At 35.1% G+C, this 19,384-nt stretch overlaps 1 protein-coding gene across 6 annotated transcripts in view; it reads left to right on the top strand.

Moving 5' to 3' along the window:
* The window catches only part of SGCE (sarcoglycan epsilon), a 64,690-nt gene extending 45,967 nt beyond the window's left edge, over window positions 1-18,723 (top strand). For 2 of the 6 annotated variants that reach the window (XM_032483983.1, XM_032483987.1), the window contains 6 exons: window positions 1,300-1,462; window positions 3,809-4,020; window positions 4,966-4,992; window positions 5,735-5,923; window positions 15,603-15,646; window positions 18,437-18,723. In XM_032483983.1, coding sequence (XP_032339874.1) covers window positions 1,300-1,462; window positions 3,809-4,020; window positions 4,966-4,992; window positions 5,735-5,923; window positions 15,603-15,646; window positions 18,437-18,453 — 652 coding nt within the window. In that variant the 3' untranslated portion in view covers window positions 18,454-18,723. Of the gene's footprint in view, window positions 1-1,299; window positions 1,463-3,808; window positions 4,021-4,965; window positions 4,993-5,734; window positions 5,924-15,602; window positions 15,658-18,436 lie in introns of those variants that run through there. The other 4 variants (XM_032483988.1, XM_032483985.1, XM_032483984.1 and 1 more) reach the window with 3 other exon arrangements.
* The last annotated feature ends 661 nt before the right edge of the window (window positions 18,724-19,384 follow it).

The following is a 19,384-nucleotide window of genomic DNA, read 5'->3' on the forward strand; positions in this document are numbered from 1 at the left end:
AAATGTATGCCTGTTTTCTTCTCAAAGTGTAATAGTTTTAGCTCCTACATGTAAGTCTTTGATTTATTTTGAGTAAGTTTTTATATGGTGTGAGGTAGGGGTCCAACTTCTTTTGCATGTGGATATCCAGTTGTCCCTGTACCATTGGTTGTAAAGACTGATTCTTTCCCCCGTTAAATTATCTTGGCACCTGTGGCAAAATCAATTTACTAAAGATTTTATTTCTGTGCTCTGAATTATATTCCACTGATCTACATGCTTAGCCTTATGCTAGTTCCACATTATCTTGATTAATATTGCTTTATAGTAAGTTTTGAAATTGGGCATGGTGAGTCTTACAAGTTTTTCTTCTTCAAGAATTTTGTGTGTGTGTGGCTATTTGGGGTCCTTTGAATTTCCATGTGAATTTTAGGATCAGTTTGTCAATTTCTGCAAAAAAGGCAGCTGGAATTTTGTTGGCTATATTCCATTTTGTAAGTAATTATATAATTGTCATTAGGAAAAAGAAAAAAAATAGTTATTTAGAGGAATTTCCTGGTTTTCCCTTTTCTTTTGAAAAACCCATGAAATTCCTACTTTCCCAAGCTGCTCCAAGATGATTTAAATACTATTATCACCATCTTCTCTTTTATTGTGAAAATCTTATTGGCCAATTTTAGAGTTCTTTCCCCCTATTGCTAAGATACACATCAAGAAAATAAATTTTGTTTGCCTAATTTGTATTTACCAAACAATAGTTTTTCTCTTATATTAACTTCTTAGATAAAAAATTGAGAGACCTTATAGTGAGAGACTAATGGTAGGGGTCTGTGCAGTAGAAAAGCTGGCAGACAGAACTCTTAGGTAGAATAGATAAGTCTGCCTAAAGCTCCACACCTCCAGGATGTAATATCACAATCTTATTAAAATGCAGTCAGATGAAGATTTATTTTGGTAATATTTTGGTGATAATGTTATTTTATAAACAATTTAAGAATAATTTTTGAATGGAAGTAGGCTATCAAAATATGATACATGATTATTTTGAATTAAATAAGGTGAAAAGAATTTTTAGAAATTAACAGAGTCTCAAGAGAGTGTCTGGTGCACCAGAGGACTCAGTAAATATTGGTTGAATAAAGGAAAGAATGAAAAGAAGCCCCTACATGAATCACTGCTTTTAAAGCCCAGGCCCCTACCTTAGGGATGATTCTAGATAATCCCTCAATTCAAAAGGATAAATCCTGCTTTCAGGGTAGATTGTTTTTCAGTGCTTCCAATTTTCTTAAAGGATAACCTGAAAGTTTCACATTTTTGCAGCGTTTATGTCATGGTTGGTGCCGACGTCCCATTTTCTTCTTGTTTACGAGAAGTTGAAAATCCACAGAATCAATTGAGATGCAGTCAAGAGATGGAGCCTGTAATAACATGTGATAAAAAATTTCGTACTCAATTTTACATTGACTGGTGCAAAATTTCACTGGTGAGTTTTTATTTTGTTTTTGCAAATGTAATTAGAGGTCATGTGGCTGGAGATAGCATTTGCTATCTTGAATTGCTTTTAGGAACAAATCCTGGGTTTACTTTGTTAACTGCAACTGACTTCTCTTGACTTTAAGGATTTAGCAAGCTCATTGACAGTGCATCCATTTAAGAAATAGTACCTCCACTTTTGTACTCAGTCCACCCTTGGTTAGTTGTTGGGGCCAGATTAGCTTTGCAGGTGGTCCAAGTGATCGCCCTGGACATCCAGGTGGCTGCTAAGTCCAGATAGATTTTGGAGTCAGTGTGACATGTGCAGGAAGCCTCAAATATGCTGCTACTATCCCACTTTGGAAGGAGACTGGACTGCAATAATAAATCAGAAAATAAAGCAATGTTGTACTTTGATTCAGTGCCCTGGAAACTCAAGTTGTAGGGAAAGATCAAGGAATCAAAGAAAAGAAGAGGAAAGTCAGAATCTTACTGACAGCCCAATAAATATTAAATATTTCTTTCTAAATTACCTCTTAATTAGCATACTCAAAAACGTAAAATGTGGGTAAGATTTTATATATATGTAATATATACATATGTATAATTTTATATAAAGTATTATATTTTTGTTCCTACTTTTTGTAAGATAGGAAGTTATTTTATTCCTTTAGTGACCTTTAGATTTAACTTCTGTCAACTCTTGATGATTGGTGGTGAGTGAATCAGGTCTAAGTTTAAAGTTGACATTTGAACAAAGTTATTGACACATAAACACAACTGTCACTTCATGTCTTAGAGAACCAGCTGCAGGCACCTTTCCCGGATCCAGGACGGGAGAACATACTGCTCACACTGTAGCACTTAGCACCTGTGGCCCTTGGCCCCAGACTCGTCTTTCCATGTTGCTTGTGTCTTAGAAAAATAATGCTCCTTTCTTTGTCTTCTTAAATCGAGTAAAATCACTTAAATGCGGTGGTGGATGTGTATTATAGATTAATGTTGAATTTGCAGAGCTCAGTATTTCAGTCATGGTGCTAAGTGTACAAGGGTGCAAAAGCCTGAATGGCTAAGTCACAACGTAGATAAACGTAGATACTCACCAGAGCCAGCAGACAGTGGGCCCTGACCACGCCATTTTACTTGTGCTGTCCAGCATTCATGTTTAGGAATATTACCTAATTTCTAAAGGTCTAAAAATGACTTATGCTTTGAAGATTTTATTTTTGGTGGTGAGACTTTCTAAGTAGAAATGTTGGGAATTTTCATTTTTTCTTTTACATGTATTTATTTATAGGTCACATCTTACCACTGAGTATTTCAGGAGGCTTAAATAAAAGGGTCATTGAACATAATATATTAAATATAAAAGAAATGGAAAATCAGGACCTGAACTGTACCCCAAAATAAACCTAAGGTCAAGTTTGACAACAAGCCCCACAAAGTCCAGGATTAAATGAGGAAACTCAACTGTTACTTAATTTTCATTCTTAAAGGAACATCAATTCCTTGGCAGAAAATAAAGTTTTTACTAGCACTATATTGTGAACAAAATTCTTTAGGTGGAGTTTTATGGGAGAGGATTACTGAGAAATGCCACAAATAATTCTCCCCAACATTTGTTTAAGGAGGGAGCAAATGTAGTGACGTATTTCACGTGGCTATTTTTGTAGTGTCCTTCAATACAAATCATGGCATAATTAAATGCAACTCAGTGAAAGCAGTTCGGTTAATGTGGAGGTAAATTGATATAGTGCAAGTGTTGTACATTTTTTCGAGCCCAGGATAGCATTTAATAAAACTATATAATTGGATGGATTACCTGTTTCTTATATTGTCTTTCCAAAAAACAACTGCTGTCAGCTGGATGGCAGAAAGATTAAGGTTGTACTCATTTAGAAATTCTCTTTTTTTCTTTTCTGTTTTGCTAACCTTAGAAACTATACCTGAATACTGGTTATCAGCCAGCCAGTTCACGGCTGCACCAGAGGTTTGTCACTAGGAAATAAGAAATTTCCATAGTAGTATGAAGGACTTCTGCTTTGGGGAAGTAAACTGAAAAAGAACAACTCCACACACACACATGCATGCATATTTCTTATGTGTGTATACCTTTGTGTATGCATATATGTTGTGGGAGGGACATAGAAAGTAGCCAGTATAAACTCTTTAATTTATTGCTTTTATTCATTATTTCTTCCTACCTTCCAGAAATTGCAAGTTCAAGGTGATAAAGTAATTGGAAAAAGTTGCTATTTAGAAATGTGTCAAAGACTGTCTTGATATGTCTAAATTTTAAAGTTTCATAATGTTTGCAGCTATTAATTTGATGTGTAATTGTCTTCTTTTGTATCAGGTTGATAAAACAAAGCAAGTGTCCACCTATCAGGAAGTGATTCGTGGAGAGGGGATTTTACCTGATGGTGGAGAGTACAAACCCCCTTCCGATTCTTTGAAAAGCAGAGACTATTACACGGATTTCCTAATTACACTGGCTGTGCCCTCGGCAGTAGCATTGGTCCTTTTTCTAATACTTGCTTATATCATGTGCTGCCGACGGGAAGGAGTGTGAGTACTTTAAAACACTAATAAAAATTATAAAGCCTACTAAGGTAACAACATATAAGATTCCATTAAAAGCCAAGATTCATTTAGTTCATAAAACACTTTATAAATGAATTGAAATCATGTGCAAGTCAAACTACAGCACTTTATTTCTTTAAATGAATTAAAATAGTTTCGAGTCTAGGAAATCAAATTAAGGGATATAGTTACTTCATTCAAAAATTCTAAAGGCTAGATGTAAATTCATGCTGGCAAAACAGCCCCAAGAATAATTGAGGCTAGATATTTCGGTTGTACAAGTCATCTTGTGTAAGTAGAGACTGTGGAAGCTATTGACAGTGTAATTGCACTTTAAATAATAAATTATCTCAGTCAGTTTGATCAGAAACAAGTGTCAGAATTCTTCTTGAAATTGTTCTGTCGTCAAACAGGATGATGCAATCTAAATGTTTTTAAATATATGTACAGATAGATATATAAACACTTAGGAGTAAATTAATGAAAATAAGATGATAATTTGGGTAATGAGTCCTCACTTTGTGAATCGTTAGTACTTTTGGGGCATCTATATCAATTAAAACAATCTCCCATGATTATCTGGAAGTCAGGGGAACAAAGCAAAGGATAAAAAATTAATAAAGCAGCAAGTAACAAATTCTTCCATTTTTTACGTGTAGCCTAATTTCATTATGTCATAGAATTTATTTCCAAGAGCTTGATTCTTAATCTCCACTTCTTTTTCATTTTTTCTGTGTTTCTCATCAGTATTCCATCTCTGTATGTATACTCATCCAAGTAATGTCATAAACCTGGTGGCAAATGCTTCCTGGTTGCATTAATAGTAGCAATGTCAGCATTTCCACCTCATGCAAGATCCATGCGCATATAGTCTTAATGTTCCAAATATCAATGCTATTATTTAATTCATAAATTTTGTTTTGTTTCTAGGGAAAAGAGAAACATGCAAACACCAGAGTAAGTGTCTTCTTTCCTGTTATTTTCTTTATCATTTTTTTTCACTTCTCAGTTGCTCATCATGCTCCATACATGTGTGTCATGCTTTTTTCCCCCCATTCATCATCTTTCATAGTTTATTTCATAAATGTGAAAGCTGCTTTCTAAATAGAAATATTTAGGAGGGGTAGAAACTAAAACTAAAAAGGATTTGAAAACTAAGATTATAAAGATAAAAATTAAACCTAAAATATTTTAGATTCAGAATATTAACTTGCCATTTATATTATGTGATTTCCCAATCTGCATTTCTATAAACCAGAGAACAGATGAAAAGACCTTGCATACACGTTTTCCTGACTCTACAGTAATAACCTACCATAAAATGAAATTTCTGTGAGTATTTATAAATGCCCCGTCAGAAACAACAATATAAAAGCTATGGTAGTTCTATCTTAATCATAGCAATTAAATAGAATACTAGTTTCTTACCTAGGGCTGTAATATTAACACAGTGCTTTATAGCTTAGTTTAATGAGAGACACATTTATTAAAAAATTACTGTATAATTTTCAGTTTTGCTATGTCAAAAGTATATGAAATGTATCTTTTTCTGGGTTAACCTGTAGAATGCCCAAAGTGCAATAAATAATGTCTTCTTATTTTAAAAAGGAAAAAAGGTTCCATTACTTTTTCAAACTGATGACTCATGGGACTAATGTATGATTTTAAATATATGTTGTTTTATTTCTTTTTGACCTAGCATCCAACTGGTCCATCATAGTGCTATTCAGAAGTCTACCAAAGAACTTCGTGACATGTCCAAGAATAGAGAGATAGCATGGCCCCTGTCAACACTTCCTGTATTTCACCCTGTGACTGGGGAAATCATACCACCTCTACATGCAGACAATTATGAGAGCACTAACATGCCATTGATGCAAACCCAGCAGTAAGTATCCACTTGAAACCATAACTGTTAATGCATGAATATATCTACTTAATGTCTGTAAAGACCAGAGTTCCTCATTATTGCATTTGTTTGTTTGTTTGTTTATAACTGAAAAAAAATTACCGAAAGAACACTGAAAGTATAGATCCCAGCCCCACTTTGCTGATCCAAATAGAATTACTTTCAGGAAGTACTTTTTTTTCCTTCACTGATCCAAAGAAGATGACATTCACCTTAATATTTAAGAAATTGGCGCTGCTGGTCAACTAACATATGTTTGCTCAAGGATGACTTCATTGTGAAAAGAGAAGCATATCCTAAAGCATAACAAATTGATTATTTTTTAGGGCTATTATTAGAATTACTTGGTTCTGTTAAGCTATTTTTTGAATGTTAGTGCCATAGATCTATTTAATCTAAATTTTTTGCTTCAGGATTTTTAGGTTGTTTTTTGTGATTTGCTTGTGTATCAGAATGAGTAGTTCCAATTTTGGCTATAAGCACAGTTTATGAGTGCAGACTTTCTCTGTAGTGCTGGAAGGACTATGATCAAGAAGCCTGGAAGAGGCTTTTGTCAGGGGTTGGTATGCGGGAGACTGGTTAAGAAGTTCCTCTTGAGAACCCATGTTATATGTCTAGAAGCTTGGTTTTGATATGAGGAAATTGTAGGGAAAACTGTCATTTGTTTCTAAGAACATGGCTCTTTTTTCTTTTTTAACCATGTGTTGAAATGGATTAAATTCATTTTCCCTGAAGAAGTCACAGATTTGCTTTTGAGATCCTCCTCTTTTTCACTTTACTTCTGTAAGTAATGGATATACAGAAAATTCTATCATGCCTCCCCACCTCCCCCCAAACAAATAGAATGGGATATGAGTAGCCTCTTACTGATTAAAGATTTATGTGGAAACCATATTGAGTGCAAACATTTTCCTATTGCAAATGCTTATTTTGTAACCGTGCAAAATGCATGTGGTAATTTGAAGATTAAACAGTAATTAATATAAATAGTATGGACAGTCAGATTATAAATTTGCCCAAAATAATTTGGTAATCTAAAAATATTATGAATATTTTCCTGAAGTCCTCTAACATCATTTACTTATTGTTGCATAGGCCAAGGTATGTGTTTGTATGTGTGTGTGAGTAATTAAATCAAATTCTATTAGCAGTGGGGAAAATTGCATACATTTAAAATTTTGAGTTTTAGAAACATTAATATTCTGTCAGGGATGTAAATATGAAAGTCTCACAAAATTTAGTTGTACTGAATGGAACGGATGGATTTCTATGTTCTTTGATGGTTAGTGAGTGGGTCATTGTAAAACCCACTTTACCAGAATTAGATACTGATGAGAAAAATGAGGAAAAGTTCAAGAGTATTATACAGTTTAGCAATCTGCCTTGTCTTTTTTAGATGTAAATTATGAATAGCCTTATCATTCATTTTCAAAATGAAAAGAATTAAAGAATCCCTTAAGGCTACCATTTCCTTTATTTTTTACTGAAGATTGCTAGTGAAATGATGATACATATTCTTCAAATTTTGATGTATATCCTCAAAAGTGAAATGGTCAAATACATTTGAGAAACAGGATTTTTTTGTTTTTGTTTTTTTAAACTATAAGGGTTCTCAGATCCTTTAGTGTGTTGATATGCTTTGTGAATCCACAGGAAAAGTTCAGAAGAGGTAACTCTATTTAAAGAACATAGTTTGGGAAATGCTTCTGTTGACAAAATAACAATTTTATCCAATTTTAGAAAAGAGAAATATTTATTATAATAAGTAGGGTAACTTGAATGCGTTTTTAAGTCAGTAAAATTTTATTGCTTGTGAAGTTTAAGGGAAGAAAAAAGGCTGGGTCATTTTTTAGATATGCTTTCTAACCGTATATATTAAAAATTACTCCTTAAAATTAATTTTGATTCTCTGTGGTTAGGATTTTGCAATGTTGCTACTAATATACAAAGGAAATAAAATTTCCTCTCTAGTTTATAACCAAATGCATCTTCCTAGTCCCTCCATAACGCCATCAAGACTGTCACTGTGTTGATCACATCTCTCTATTTGCAAATGCAATAGGTTATTTTATAGAATTGCAACAATTTGACCATATATGTATTTTTAAGTCCAGAGAACCTTTATATTATTCAGATTTCTGCTAATGGAAAAAGTCCATTAACAAGCACTTCTATATAAATAGGGTACATAGATAATTGATGATGTTCACAATGATTATTCTGAGGCACTGCAAGATCATCAAGTGCATCTGACTCATCAGAGGAAAATTAAATTACATTTGATGTAGTTTCAGTGTTGAGTGTATATTATCTTTTATTCTTGGAAACAGATAATATGTGCATGGTCTCTATGATAACTCCCCTCCCTATAAGCCAGAATGTGTGATTAACCTCATTTTCCAACCATACCAGATAATAGGGAATTTATTGTATCAGGTTCATCACAGCTGTCCTTTATGCAAATTCAACTTTTACTCCTTACCTGTTTTTAAAGGTTTATTTCAGCACCAAGTACACATATAATGTAAATATTTTGGTCATTTGGATCAAACTGAATTCTCAGTGTTAAAGTGAGATATTTTATTTGATGAGACATCATAGTACCTGATAACCAGGTGTATCTTTGGCTAGTGTTGCCTGGCATTTATTAATTAACCCTTCCTAAAAGGGCATGCATTTCATCTTCACTTATTTGTACAAACTGTACTGAATTTGTCATTCATAAATAATTTGGCTAGTTGCATCAGTTGGTGTTTATTCCTCAGACTTGACATCAGAAATATGCAGGCGTAATGATACGACTGAAAGTTTATGTTGGCTTCTAGACAAGACTCAAGAACATTCAAAGCTTTCTTTCACAGCTGCATAGAAACTTGTTTGGGTCTTTTAAACAGGTTGATCCACGAGGAATAGTGAACCTCACAACAGTGAGGGTCAGAGAAGAGAACGTAGAACAGTTGTGTAACGGGAGACTGCCGTAGTTATTAGTCAATTTGACAGTAGTATTTTCTTTTTGGTAGAATGCTTCATAGGACTCCAGACTGGCACCTTCAATTGGACAGTAAAAAAATGTTTAATTATTTGCTATTAATAAAATTCCAACATGGATAAGAAACAAAGCTAAATTAGGTCAAAACTGAGACTAGATTATTTACCTGTCTTGATATCAAGTCAGATAGATAATGTGGTCATTGACCCCGAAGGATTTCTGTTTCAGGTTACAGGCAAAGTGGATGAACAGATAGTGGAAAGGGAAACTGGAGTAGGCCTGGGAGACAGAACACCTGCTAGAAAGGAGGGATTTCATTTTGTGCAGTGTTCTTTCTACTTGTAGATTACAGAGACAATATAAACAAGCTTTTAAAATTATCACATAGTATAGAAATAAAAGGTAAATTTAGTTTACTCTTTGCTAATGTATTTATTGTTTAATGAACTTTTTATTTTGGAATGATTTTCAAGGTATAGAAAAGTTACAAAGATAATACAGGGTTCCCAGGTGTTCCTCACCCTGTTTCTCCCATAGTTAGCATCTTACAGTGCTGCGGTGTATTTGTCACAACGAAGAAACCATCATTGGTGCTTTAATATTCACCACACTTTTTTTTTTTAATAGATTTCACTAGTTTTTCTCCAAATGTCCTTCTTTTGCTCCAGGATTCTGTCCAGGACATAATAATTGGCATATATCTCTTCAGTCTACTCTGGTCTAAGCAGTTTCTTATGACCTTGTTTCCCATGACCTTGACAGTCTTGAGGAGCACTAGTCATGTCTCCTGCAGGATGTCCCCCATCCCACAGAATAGTCAGGCTTTCTGCGTCTATACTTAATCAGTTATCTTTGCAGCTCAGAGAATAAATGTTACCATTAATAGGAAGTAAATTTGTTCCTCTATTCAGTCCCCTGACTTATTACAATTCATTGCTGAAAATCACATTCTAAAGTAATTCTTAAAAGTAAATTTGCTTTGCCCAAAGAATCATTGTTGTGATTAGGGGTTATGTTTTTGACCAAAGACTTAACATCAAAAATATATTACATATTTGACTGAAGTACTTCAGAGATAAGCTTTTGTAATGATGTAAATTAAGAAAATCAAATTCCAAGGTGTAGCATTTGAGGTCCTAAAAGGAATGTCAAGAGATGGTCTAGTCTGGTTGTAGGTCAAACCAAGTTGTGGGTCGCATTCACCTGTAAGGCTTTTACAATCCAGATCCCAGGGCCCTGCTTCTGAGGGTTTGGGAGCTGGTGGATATGTGTATAATGGGGGAGCAGGAAAAAAGGTTGGAAATCCCAGATCTAAATAATTAAAGGACCTGCGCTTTAGGGTTCAGTATTTCTGGCATTTCTGCTGGGGATGGAGGTGGAGAAAGGATTGTTATTCGTTCTCCTCCACGTAGAGTTTTAAAGGGGGACCGGTTTCTCCTAATTCCCCCTGAGGAATCTGTGCAGAATAAAATGTGAAAGGGGGCAGTCCAGAGTGTTAGGTCTGCTTGTGTGTTTCTGCTTATCAGCCTCTACACTTTCACACTTTCCTAAACTGCTGGAGGAGGATGGGTGGAGAAGTAAGAGATTAGTGCTGATTAGAGAGTAATGTCTGAATGGGACAGAAAAATGAAAAGCTAAAAACCACCCCAAAATTGTACTCATTTTGCAATTTTATGGGAGGCATTGACTGGCAGATCCCAAATACTTAGTTTTCTAAAAAACAATTTATTCTTAAATTTGTAATGTATAGTATGGTCTTTTAGGAAGTAGATCTGCCTCATTATTCTTTTCTTATACCAACATCAATATCAGTTGATTTTTCCTGAATGGGAAGCATCTTCATAGAGGAATTTATATGAGGAATAATAGGGGAAAGTACCCAGCCATTTTCTAGGAAGATTTTAATTGGCTTCCCAAAAATTGTCTTTATTCATTATACTAAAAATAGTACTTAATCCAGGGCAATTGGGTCTCCCTCAAAACAGGAGGTAGGTCATGTTTAATCTTTCACAAATTAAGGTGTATAAAAGTAGAACTAAGTCTTCTAATTATAGATATTTAGTAATTAATCATTTTAGCTTTTATCTAAAGTATTTTTCCATTTGTCTTCCCTTGGGTACTAGTGAGAACCAACTTCATGGTAAAATTCCATAAATAAAAAATTAAGTTTCAATAAAAGTTAATAACAGTTGAAGACAATGTTGCAGGGGATCAGATAATGATTTACTGGGTTTTTTTTTTTAACACTTTTTATTGATTTATAATAATTTTACAATGTTGTGTCAAATTCCAGTGTAGAGCACAATTTTTCAGTTATACATGAACATACATATATTCATTGTCACACTTTTTTCTCTGTGAGCTACCATAAGATCTTGTATATATTTCCCTGTGCTATACAGTGTAATTTTGTTTATCTATTCTGCATTTTGAAATCCCAGTCTATCCTTTCCCACCCCCTGCCCCGATAATGATTTACTATTGACAAGAAGTGTCAAGCAGCCAAAGATTTTGGAGCCATTGACTTTAAAAAAAAAAAAATCAGCGAGCATACACTAAAAGCGATAGATGGAATATCTCTGATGGAGTTTAGTCTTGGAGGTTAGGACTTCAGTTTAGAGCTGTGGTAGGTTTGCTTTTGGCTTTATAAAGGTAGGGGAAAAAACTAAAAGAAAGAAATGGATGTCTCTTTTCTTCTTTATATTCTCTATATATTCTATATTGATTTTAATTAAAATTAGATTTTGAAATTTAAAATTATGGTGATGTTTCCAATTTCTTTGTGTCCTTCCTTCCTTGGCCCAAATAATGGCCTGGTTCCGTACTAGAAGTAGTCATAGGGTCCAAATCAGCATTTTTGTAGAAAAAAATTTGTAGAAAATTCAAGATTTGGGTAATCAATTTTGCTGATAATTGGGAAATTCCAAAAAACTAGTACTGTTTCACATTGTTAAATGAATCCATACAAACTCAAAAGGGAGTGTTTTGTATTCCATATGACTAAACTAATGTCATTTGTTTTTAACTCTGGCACAGATTTTGTGGCTTTATAGAAGTCACTTAACCTCTCTTTGCTTTTGAGTCTTCAAGCAAGTAGGAATATAATGAGTTGATAATCATCAACCTTACTCATAGCATTACTCTACAGGAGATGCAGGAATGTCGAATTACCTTAAAATGGTTGTACAAATAATAAATAATTGTGTACTCCCTCCAAATCACTTATTTATTAATTTGCAAGTTATTACCTTTGCTTTCTTAAAGGGTAGAGTTTGTGCAATGGCTAATTTACGTAATTTTCTACTTAAATGCCTGTAATTAATGGTAGTAAAATTAGAAAATAATTAATGCTAATAATTTAGAGAATTTGCAGTTTTCGTAAACCTTTTTTTCAACATAATGTGGTTTACACATAATAATCTTTCAGTTAGTTCGTTAATAACTTAATTATTCCAGGTAGTTCTATGACTTTATAAAGGTCCTTTCTTTGAAGGATTATAAGACTTCTATTTGAAGTCAACCCCCACTTTCTTGTCTAATTGCCTTCAGCAGCCTGCTTTCAACCAAAGATGGAAATGTTTCCGTTTTCTTATTGCATTCCCTCCTTAACTGTAGCAAAGTCAGTTGTAGGCATTTTTCCACTATGCCTGAAGCAGCGCTCTTATGAGATGCCTCCCTTCAACTTTTAAATGGAATACACACTTTAAATATGCTCATCATAGATATATTAACACTCTGACACTCGCGGGCTCACATGTAGACACTAGTTTGGGCAACCACAAAATCAGAGTTATGCGTGCACACCTTGGAGACTATGGGGTTGTTGAATCTCCCCATATTTTTTTGTTGAGCACCTTTTTGTACACATAGCACTTGTATGTAATTCATCTGAGTTTCCATTGAAGTTGCAAAAAGCAATGTCATTCAGACTTAACCAGCTAGGATACACATTGCAGATATTTTTAAATCCCTAAACCAGTGTAATACACACAATTGCTCATATATCTCCTCCAAATTTCTTGCTAGTTTATGTGTGGTATTTTCTCAACCAACCATTTCTCTTTGAACCTAAGCAAGCCCATTGCTATTTAGAAAGTTCAGCGGTTTCAGCAGAAGAGGGAAAAAAACAAAGGCTAGGGAAGAAATGACAGGGCATAGATGAGGTCGACTTTGATCAGTGGTTTTTAAAGGTGTGTTGCATAGAAGGGTAAGCTGGACTAGCCAGCGGGAGAGGGGGTTCCAACTACTTCATGCACATATTGATTTTGAATTTGGTTATCCTTGTCTAGGGCTTTTGAAGGGCTTTCTTTGTCCTCTCTGGTATCTTAATTTTGTCAAAATGTATTGATTTAATCCATTAATAGGCTAGGTAGAGCTAGGATGACAGGAAATGAGGAAATGTGTGTGGGCGTGTGTATGTATGCTGCATTTATTGCTAATGTAGAATAGACCCAAAGTAGTTGTACCTGAGAAGTTAAAACAAAATTCATCTCCCCCTCCCAAATACCCATGAAATTGCATTTTGACTTTGGTAGTACAGATGTTTGTTTTCCAATCTTTAAATCTATAACTTAATTTCCTTTTTGTGGTTTATAAATTAATCTTTTTACTTTCATGATCAAAACCACCTATAAATACACTGTGTGAAATACTGAAAGAATAAACAAACCAAGAAAAATACTCCTAGAGACCACACAAGGATAAGTAGGGCTGAAAGGTAATAGCAAGAAAAGAATGTAATTATTGAGATGAATTAGTACGTAACTTCCTCCAATTGAATTAGAATTGATTTTATTTCCTTAACTGTATATTTAAAATGGAACGGATTTTTTTAATTTAATCACTCGGAGTCATTAACATTCCTATGGATTAGTTTTGGTGTTTAAACAGTATTTAACTAGCATGTACTGTTTTCCAGTTTAGATCGTTGTATTTGGAACATAATATTTGCCTGGCTGAAATGATTCAGATCAGTGGTTTTCAAACTCTGTTTCTTGGAGGTTTCTTAGAAATGCCTTAGGGGCCAGCATGTGAGGCAAAGGAAACAAAGCAGGCTGGATTCCTAGCTCCCTGGTTTCAACCGGGGCAACTCACATTTATCTCTTTTGTACATCAAGAGTTCTGCTTAGGATTTCAATTAAAAGGAATTCTATTGCTGACGAGAAACAAAAAACCTTGAAAATCCCTGGCTTGGATCAAGCCCTGTTCTGTAGCAAGGGGCTGACTCTTAGAATTTCTTCTGCACAGAATATAAACTGTCCATGTTTGTATCCTAATTTTAACATCCAAATTTGAAACTAAATGGGTGTATGTGAGTGTTAATAAACATGTGTGTGTTATGTGAATCTTTGTAAATACCTTCATTTTTGCATGTACCCATTCAAGAAATATTTACTGCATGCTTACTACTGGGGATACTAAACAAAATAGGATGATTTTACTGTCAAGGCACTTTGGGGTAGTTAAACCTTGTGTGAGGAAAATGCAATGACAGTCAGTATGTGTGTGAAAGCATGCTAAATGGTAACTGTTTGAGGAAGGGGTGCTTAGAGAGTGAGGAGGCATAGAACAGTTGGTATTTGAGATGTTACTTTTTTAATTAAAAATAATAAGTTAGATAGTTTGATTAACATTCCTTGTGGGATAGTTTTAAATCGCAGAAGTAATCTGAGTCCACTATAACCATTTTTGAGTTGAGTTTGCAAGGACAAATGGGAGCTGGTTGGATGCAAGAGATGGTAGTGGCCAAGGTGGTGGTGGTAGTTGTTTCAGGCAGTTCAGAGACGGCTCCAGGTACAGACCAGATCTATAGATAGCCTTCTAGGCTACACTAAGAAACTTGAAACCTACCTTGCAGGGAGATAAAGGGAAAAAATGAAACATGTTCATTTGAAGGACATAATCAGGTTTGTGTCTTAGAAGATCATCTGACAGCAATGTGCATAGTGGATTATAAGGGAGCAAGAATGGGGATGAGGAAACAATTCAGATCAGTTGCAAAGTTCCAAGTGAGAAATGATGATGGCTTCAGCCAAATAGCAGTGGAGATGGGGAAGATGAAAACATATTAAAGAGATTGAGGAGCATCTTCACGAGTTCCCAAGTGACTGGATGTGAGGACTGAAAGAGAGAGAAGGGTCAGTGATGACTTCTATATTTTGACTGGTGCATCTGGGTGGTTAGCCAGTGTCATTCCCTCGGATGGGGATGGAGGAGCACAGGTTTGGAACTGTGAATGAAGATGGTGATATATGTTGTTCTGTGAGTGTGTATATGTGTGTAGACCTGGATCTAACAGTGTGCAGATTATAAACACAGCCCTGGAGCCCCTGTGTTCACATCTTTATTCACCACTTCCTGGTTATGTAACCTCAGACCTCTAAGCCTGTTTCCTCATCTGTAAATTGGGGAAAATAATACCTGCCTCCTAGTGTTGTTGTAGGTGTAGCAGGAACTCTGAATATTATCAACTGTTGATATTCACCTTCCTCAAACCTCGGTTTCCTCATCCATAAACTTATGAGGAAAGGGGGTGGGGCATGTTTGTGCTAGATTAGGTGATTTCTGGGGTCCTTTCTAGCTACAAAGTTTTTCATTCTAATGTGCCTGCTCTATGTTTACATGTGTATGGACAAACACACTTTTACTAAAAATGTTAATCGTTTCCAGGAACTTGCCACATCAGACTCAGATTCCCCAACAGCAGACTACAGGTGAGTACTAAAAGTAATACGTCGATGTTTATGGGTGAAGCTAATAGATTAAAAGATAATTATAGTGCTATATAGTTTATGAAGCTGTAGCTTCACCAAATAAGGCAAAACAGTTGTGTCATTTCTTAATCAGAGTTAGAACCGCAGAATAATAGCTTAGATTATTGCATACATTGGCGTCAGTGTGATAAACACAGAGTAAATGATCTTAGAGCAAAAGCATCCATGGAGGTCCTGTCTAATTAAGGAAGACTGAATAAAATCCCCTTCCTTCAGCGAAGCTCCCCATTCTTCCCCTTGGTATGAAAGATTCTTAGCTTGGATGCTTCCAGGATTTGTCTCAGTAAGTGAGCAGCTTGAAACTGACTCTTACAAAAGGAAACCATTGTGACTAATCACTGAGGCTTCAGGGGAATAAATGAGAAATGGTTGGCCTGGTTTTAATGCCACTTTAAAAAGCTGTTATAACATGACCAGTGACAACAAGATGGCGCACAATTCTCCCTGGACTATTCTATGTCCCTAAGACTTGCTTTCTTTAAATCTATTTCTTTCAAGTGTTCCTTAAAAATTTCCACAGCCAATTATTTCATTCATCTCACCACTGAGTACATGACTTATTCATGATTGTCTTCTAATTAGTGGTTGATTCCTGGTTCTAATTGCCGAGCAACCAGTAATGCCTTTGTAGCTCTTTTGGAAAAGCAAGAGCAGTTCTAAAAATGTAAGTTGGATGTGGAATTCTGAGTACGAATAGTGGTATTGTGGTAGGGAAGCTATTAAGTAAGTCTCTTTAAAACTTTAGGCACATATAGAAAGTTATTACATGTTTCCATTCAAAAAATTATCTTCTCTATTACTGCTTTCGGGAACTTAAGGAGATTTTCGTTTGACAACTTTTCAAAGATTTGAGGCAAGTATAATGAAGTTGTTCATCAGATTTTAGTTACAAGATAACGTTTGTAAGAATTTTCCCCCACAATTTTGATTGCTTGTTTTAATTAAATGCTAACATGTTTCAACAAGACTGTTCAATATATTGATGCGGTGGTGCTATGTGTTTGCCTTCAGGAGATTGATGAAGGAAAAAACTGTTATAAATTTGTGTTACCTAAAGAGCAAAGAAATAAATGAATCCCTGCTACCACTAATTTCATGACTTTTTGTTAAAGAGGAAAAGTATTTAAAGAATATTTCTACAATGGAAATGCTAGAACCTCTTCCTCCTTAACCTCAGAGATTTCTCTCTCTCCTAAAATAATCTTTCCTCTGATTCTTAATTATCTCAGAAAAGGGGTGAAGAAAGACAGTATCTAGAAAAATAGTAACTATTTTAAGAAAAATACTTTAAAAATCCAGGTTTTACTTCTTCCTTCTCCCATTGGGGGAAATAAGGAAACCTAAGTAGATGATCTTGGGGAGATTTACCTGATAGTTGTATAAATTTGCGCAGGTAGACTTCATTAGTGTGCTGCATTTTAGTAATAGGTGGCATTTCCAAATACAAGGACAATTTATGCCTGAGCAAATGTTATAAGAGCCAGGAATTTCCATAGGGGGACTTTAGGTCGTTCAACCTAATTTTCTAAGTTATTTTTCTAACAGATTTTGGGGAGCATTTTGCTCAAGTTAGGAAAGCTTTGATCTCCTTTTAGTTAACACTACAGCCTATTACCTTCTTGTTTTCTTACATTTTTCTGTAATATGGAGTATATTTTTAACGAAAGTGCACTCTCTCTCATCTTGGTTGTTTTCTCCTTGTTTTTGTTTTCGGTGAGCCCCCAAAGTAGTTAAGTGCAAAGGGAGAGAGACCACCCTCGCATTTCATGTAATTATGATATATTGTTGTGTTTCTGCCTCTGATAAATTCTGAAGTAGAGCCGTGCCTCCTGGAGAGAAGATCTAAATGGGCAGGTTACATTCTTTATTCCCGTTCAATTCATTTGAATGAAAAAGTAAAGTTTGTTTCTTGATCTGTAAGGTATTCTCTTCTGTCTGTGCATGCTTGGATTCAGTGCTGTGTATGTGTTTCCATGGTTACTCCATCCTGGTTATCCTCATATCACTAAGAGGCAACAGCATTTGTGCATCATTATCAGAATTTGCATTTTCCGAGTACCTCAAAGCTCTATACTAGTGCCACAGTTTTCTTTATGAAGGTAATTTAAGTACAAGAGTTTTTCCTATGGATATCAAGTAATTTTATTGGTAGCTTCCTATATGGAATTTGTCAAGAGAGAGTATGTCTGAAGTTTGTTTTATTTAGTTAGTTGTTTTCTTTTAAATGATCATCCAAAGTTGGAGAAGTGACCTAGCTGCTGGTGTTGTAATCTTGAACTTAAGCGCTAGCTGAGCTAATAGAGCAGTTACAAGCTGACGACAGTACTACCTTTTGGCCCAGGCCCAAGCCATTAGGTTGGATGCTCTTCAGGTTGTCTCATTTTCTCTGCCCTTCCAACCCACACGGTATTTTCTAAAGAGCCACGATTAAAAAGCACAGTCATACATCCCACAGTCAAACTCACTCCTTTTGTTCATTGTGGGAGGAATTTTCAGGGCGTACCTTTTGAGAAATACAATACGTTATAGCCTTGGCCCTAGAAGGAGAGGACTAATTTAGAATTTACTTTTTTTTTTTTTTGAAAACCAAATGCAGAGAAATAATGCAACATAATTATTTTAAATTATGCTAAGAAGAGAGAAAATTACACCTTGCCTTAATTTGTTTGCTCACAAACTCAAAGTGTCCATGCCCTAACTCATGCCCATATTCATTCTTACACATTGCAGGTAAATGGTATCCCTGAAGAAAGAAAACTGACCGAAGCAATGAATTTGTAATCAGACAGTATAGCACTTATATCTTATTTTTCTTCTCTTCCAATAATGCATGAGCTTTTCTGACATATGGCATGCATGTCGACAGTATTAAGTATATGCCAAATAATACAATATAACATTCATTTTACTAATGTATTTTTTTTGTACTTAAGGCATTTTTGACAATTTGTAAAACATTGATGACTTTATATTTGTTACAATGAAAAGTGATCTTTAAAATAAATATTATTAATGAAGCCTGATGTCTGGCAAAATTTACTTGAGAAAGTTTATTGGATTGCCTCCCAGATAGCAGGAGTCTTTCATTGCTAGGAAGGGGTTCACCTTTATTCAATAAGATTTTATTAAGCATTTCTTAATGATATATAAACCGTCTGTGCTTCTTTGTTGCAGGTGAGCAATCTATTTACATACTTTTATCCTTGTGACCTATAAAGCTTGTTCTTTTATATACCACTTCTTGGAGTGTTTTAGGGTAAACCTGGTTTTCTGGATTGTGGAGCCGATGATCCCCAGTTCATGAAGGGCAGCCCAGGCAGCACATTGAACTTGACTCTATACACAGATATTTGGTTTTAGAAGCATGTCAGGAGTTGTTACTCAAAAAGAGAATAGTTACCTGCTGATGGCAACGTGTTTAGCTCTAAACCCCCAGGCTCCCTGGTGGTAACACCACTTTCAAGGCTTAGCCGAGTCTCCTTAGCCCATGTTGGTCCGTCTCATGCATCTTGGACACTATCAGATGAATGTGGCCATCAGGCAACTAGCAAGCCACTTTTGTTACAGACTCAACCATCTGGAAAACCTCCTTTGACTTTGCTTTGGGCAGATTTCTGTGTTACTTGTTAATTGGCCAGAGGATACACAAGTGCTGTCTAAATATGATTCCAGAATCCA

This window comes from Camelus ferus, chromosome 7, assembly GCF_009834535.1.
Source record: "Camelus ferus isolate YT-003-E chromosome 7, BCGSAC_Cfer_1.0, whole genome shotgun sequence".
Lineage (NCBI taxonomy): Eukaryota > Metazoa > Chordata > Mammalia > Artiodactyla > Camelidae > Camelus > Camelus ferus.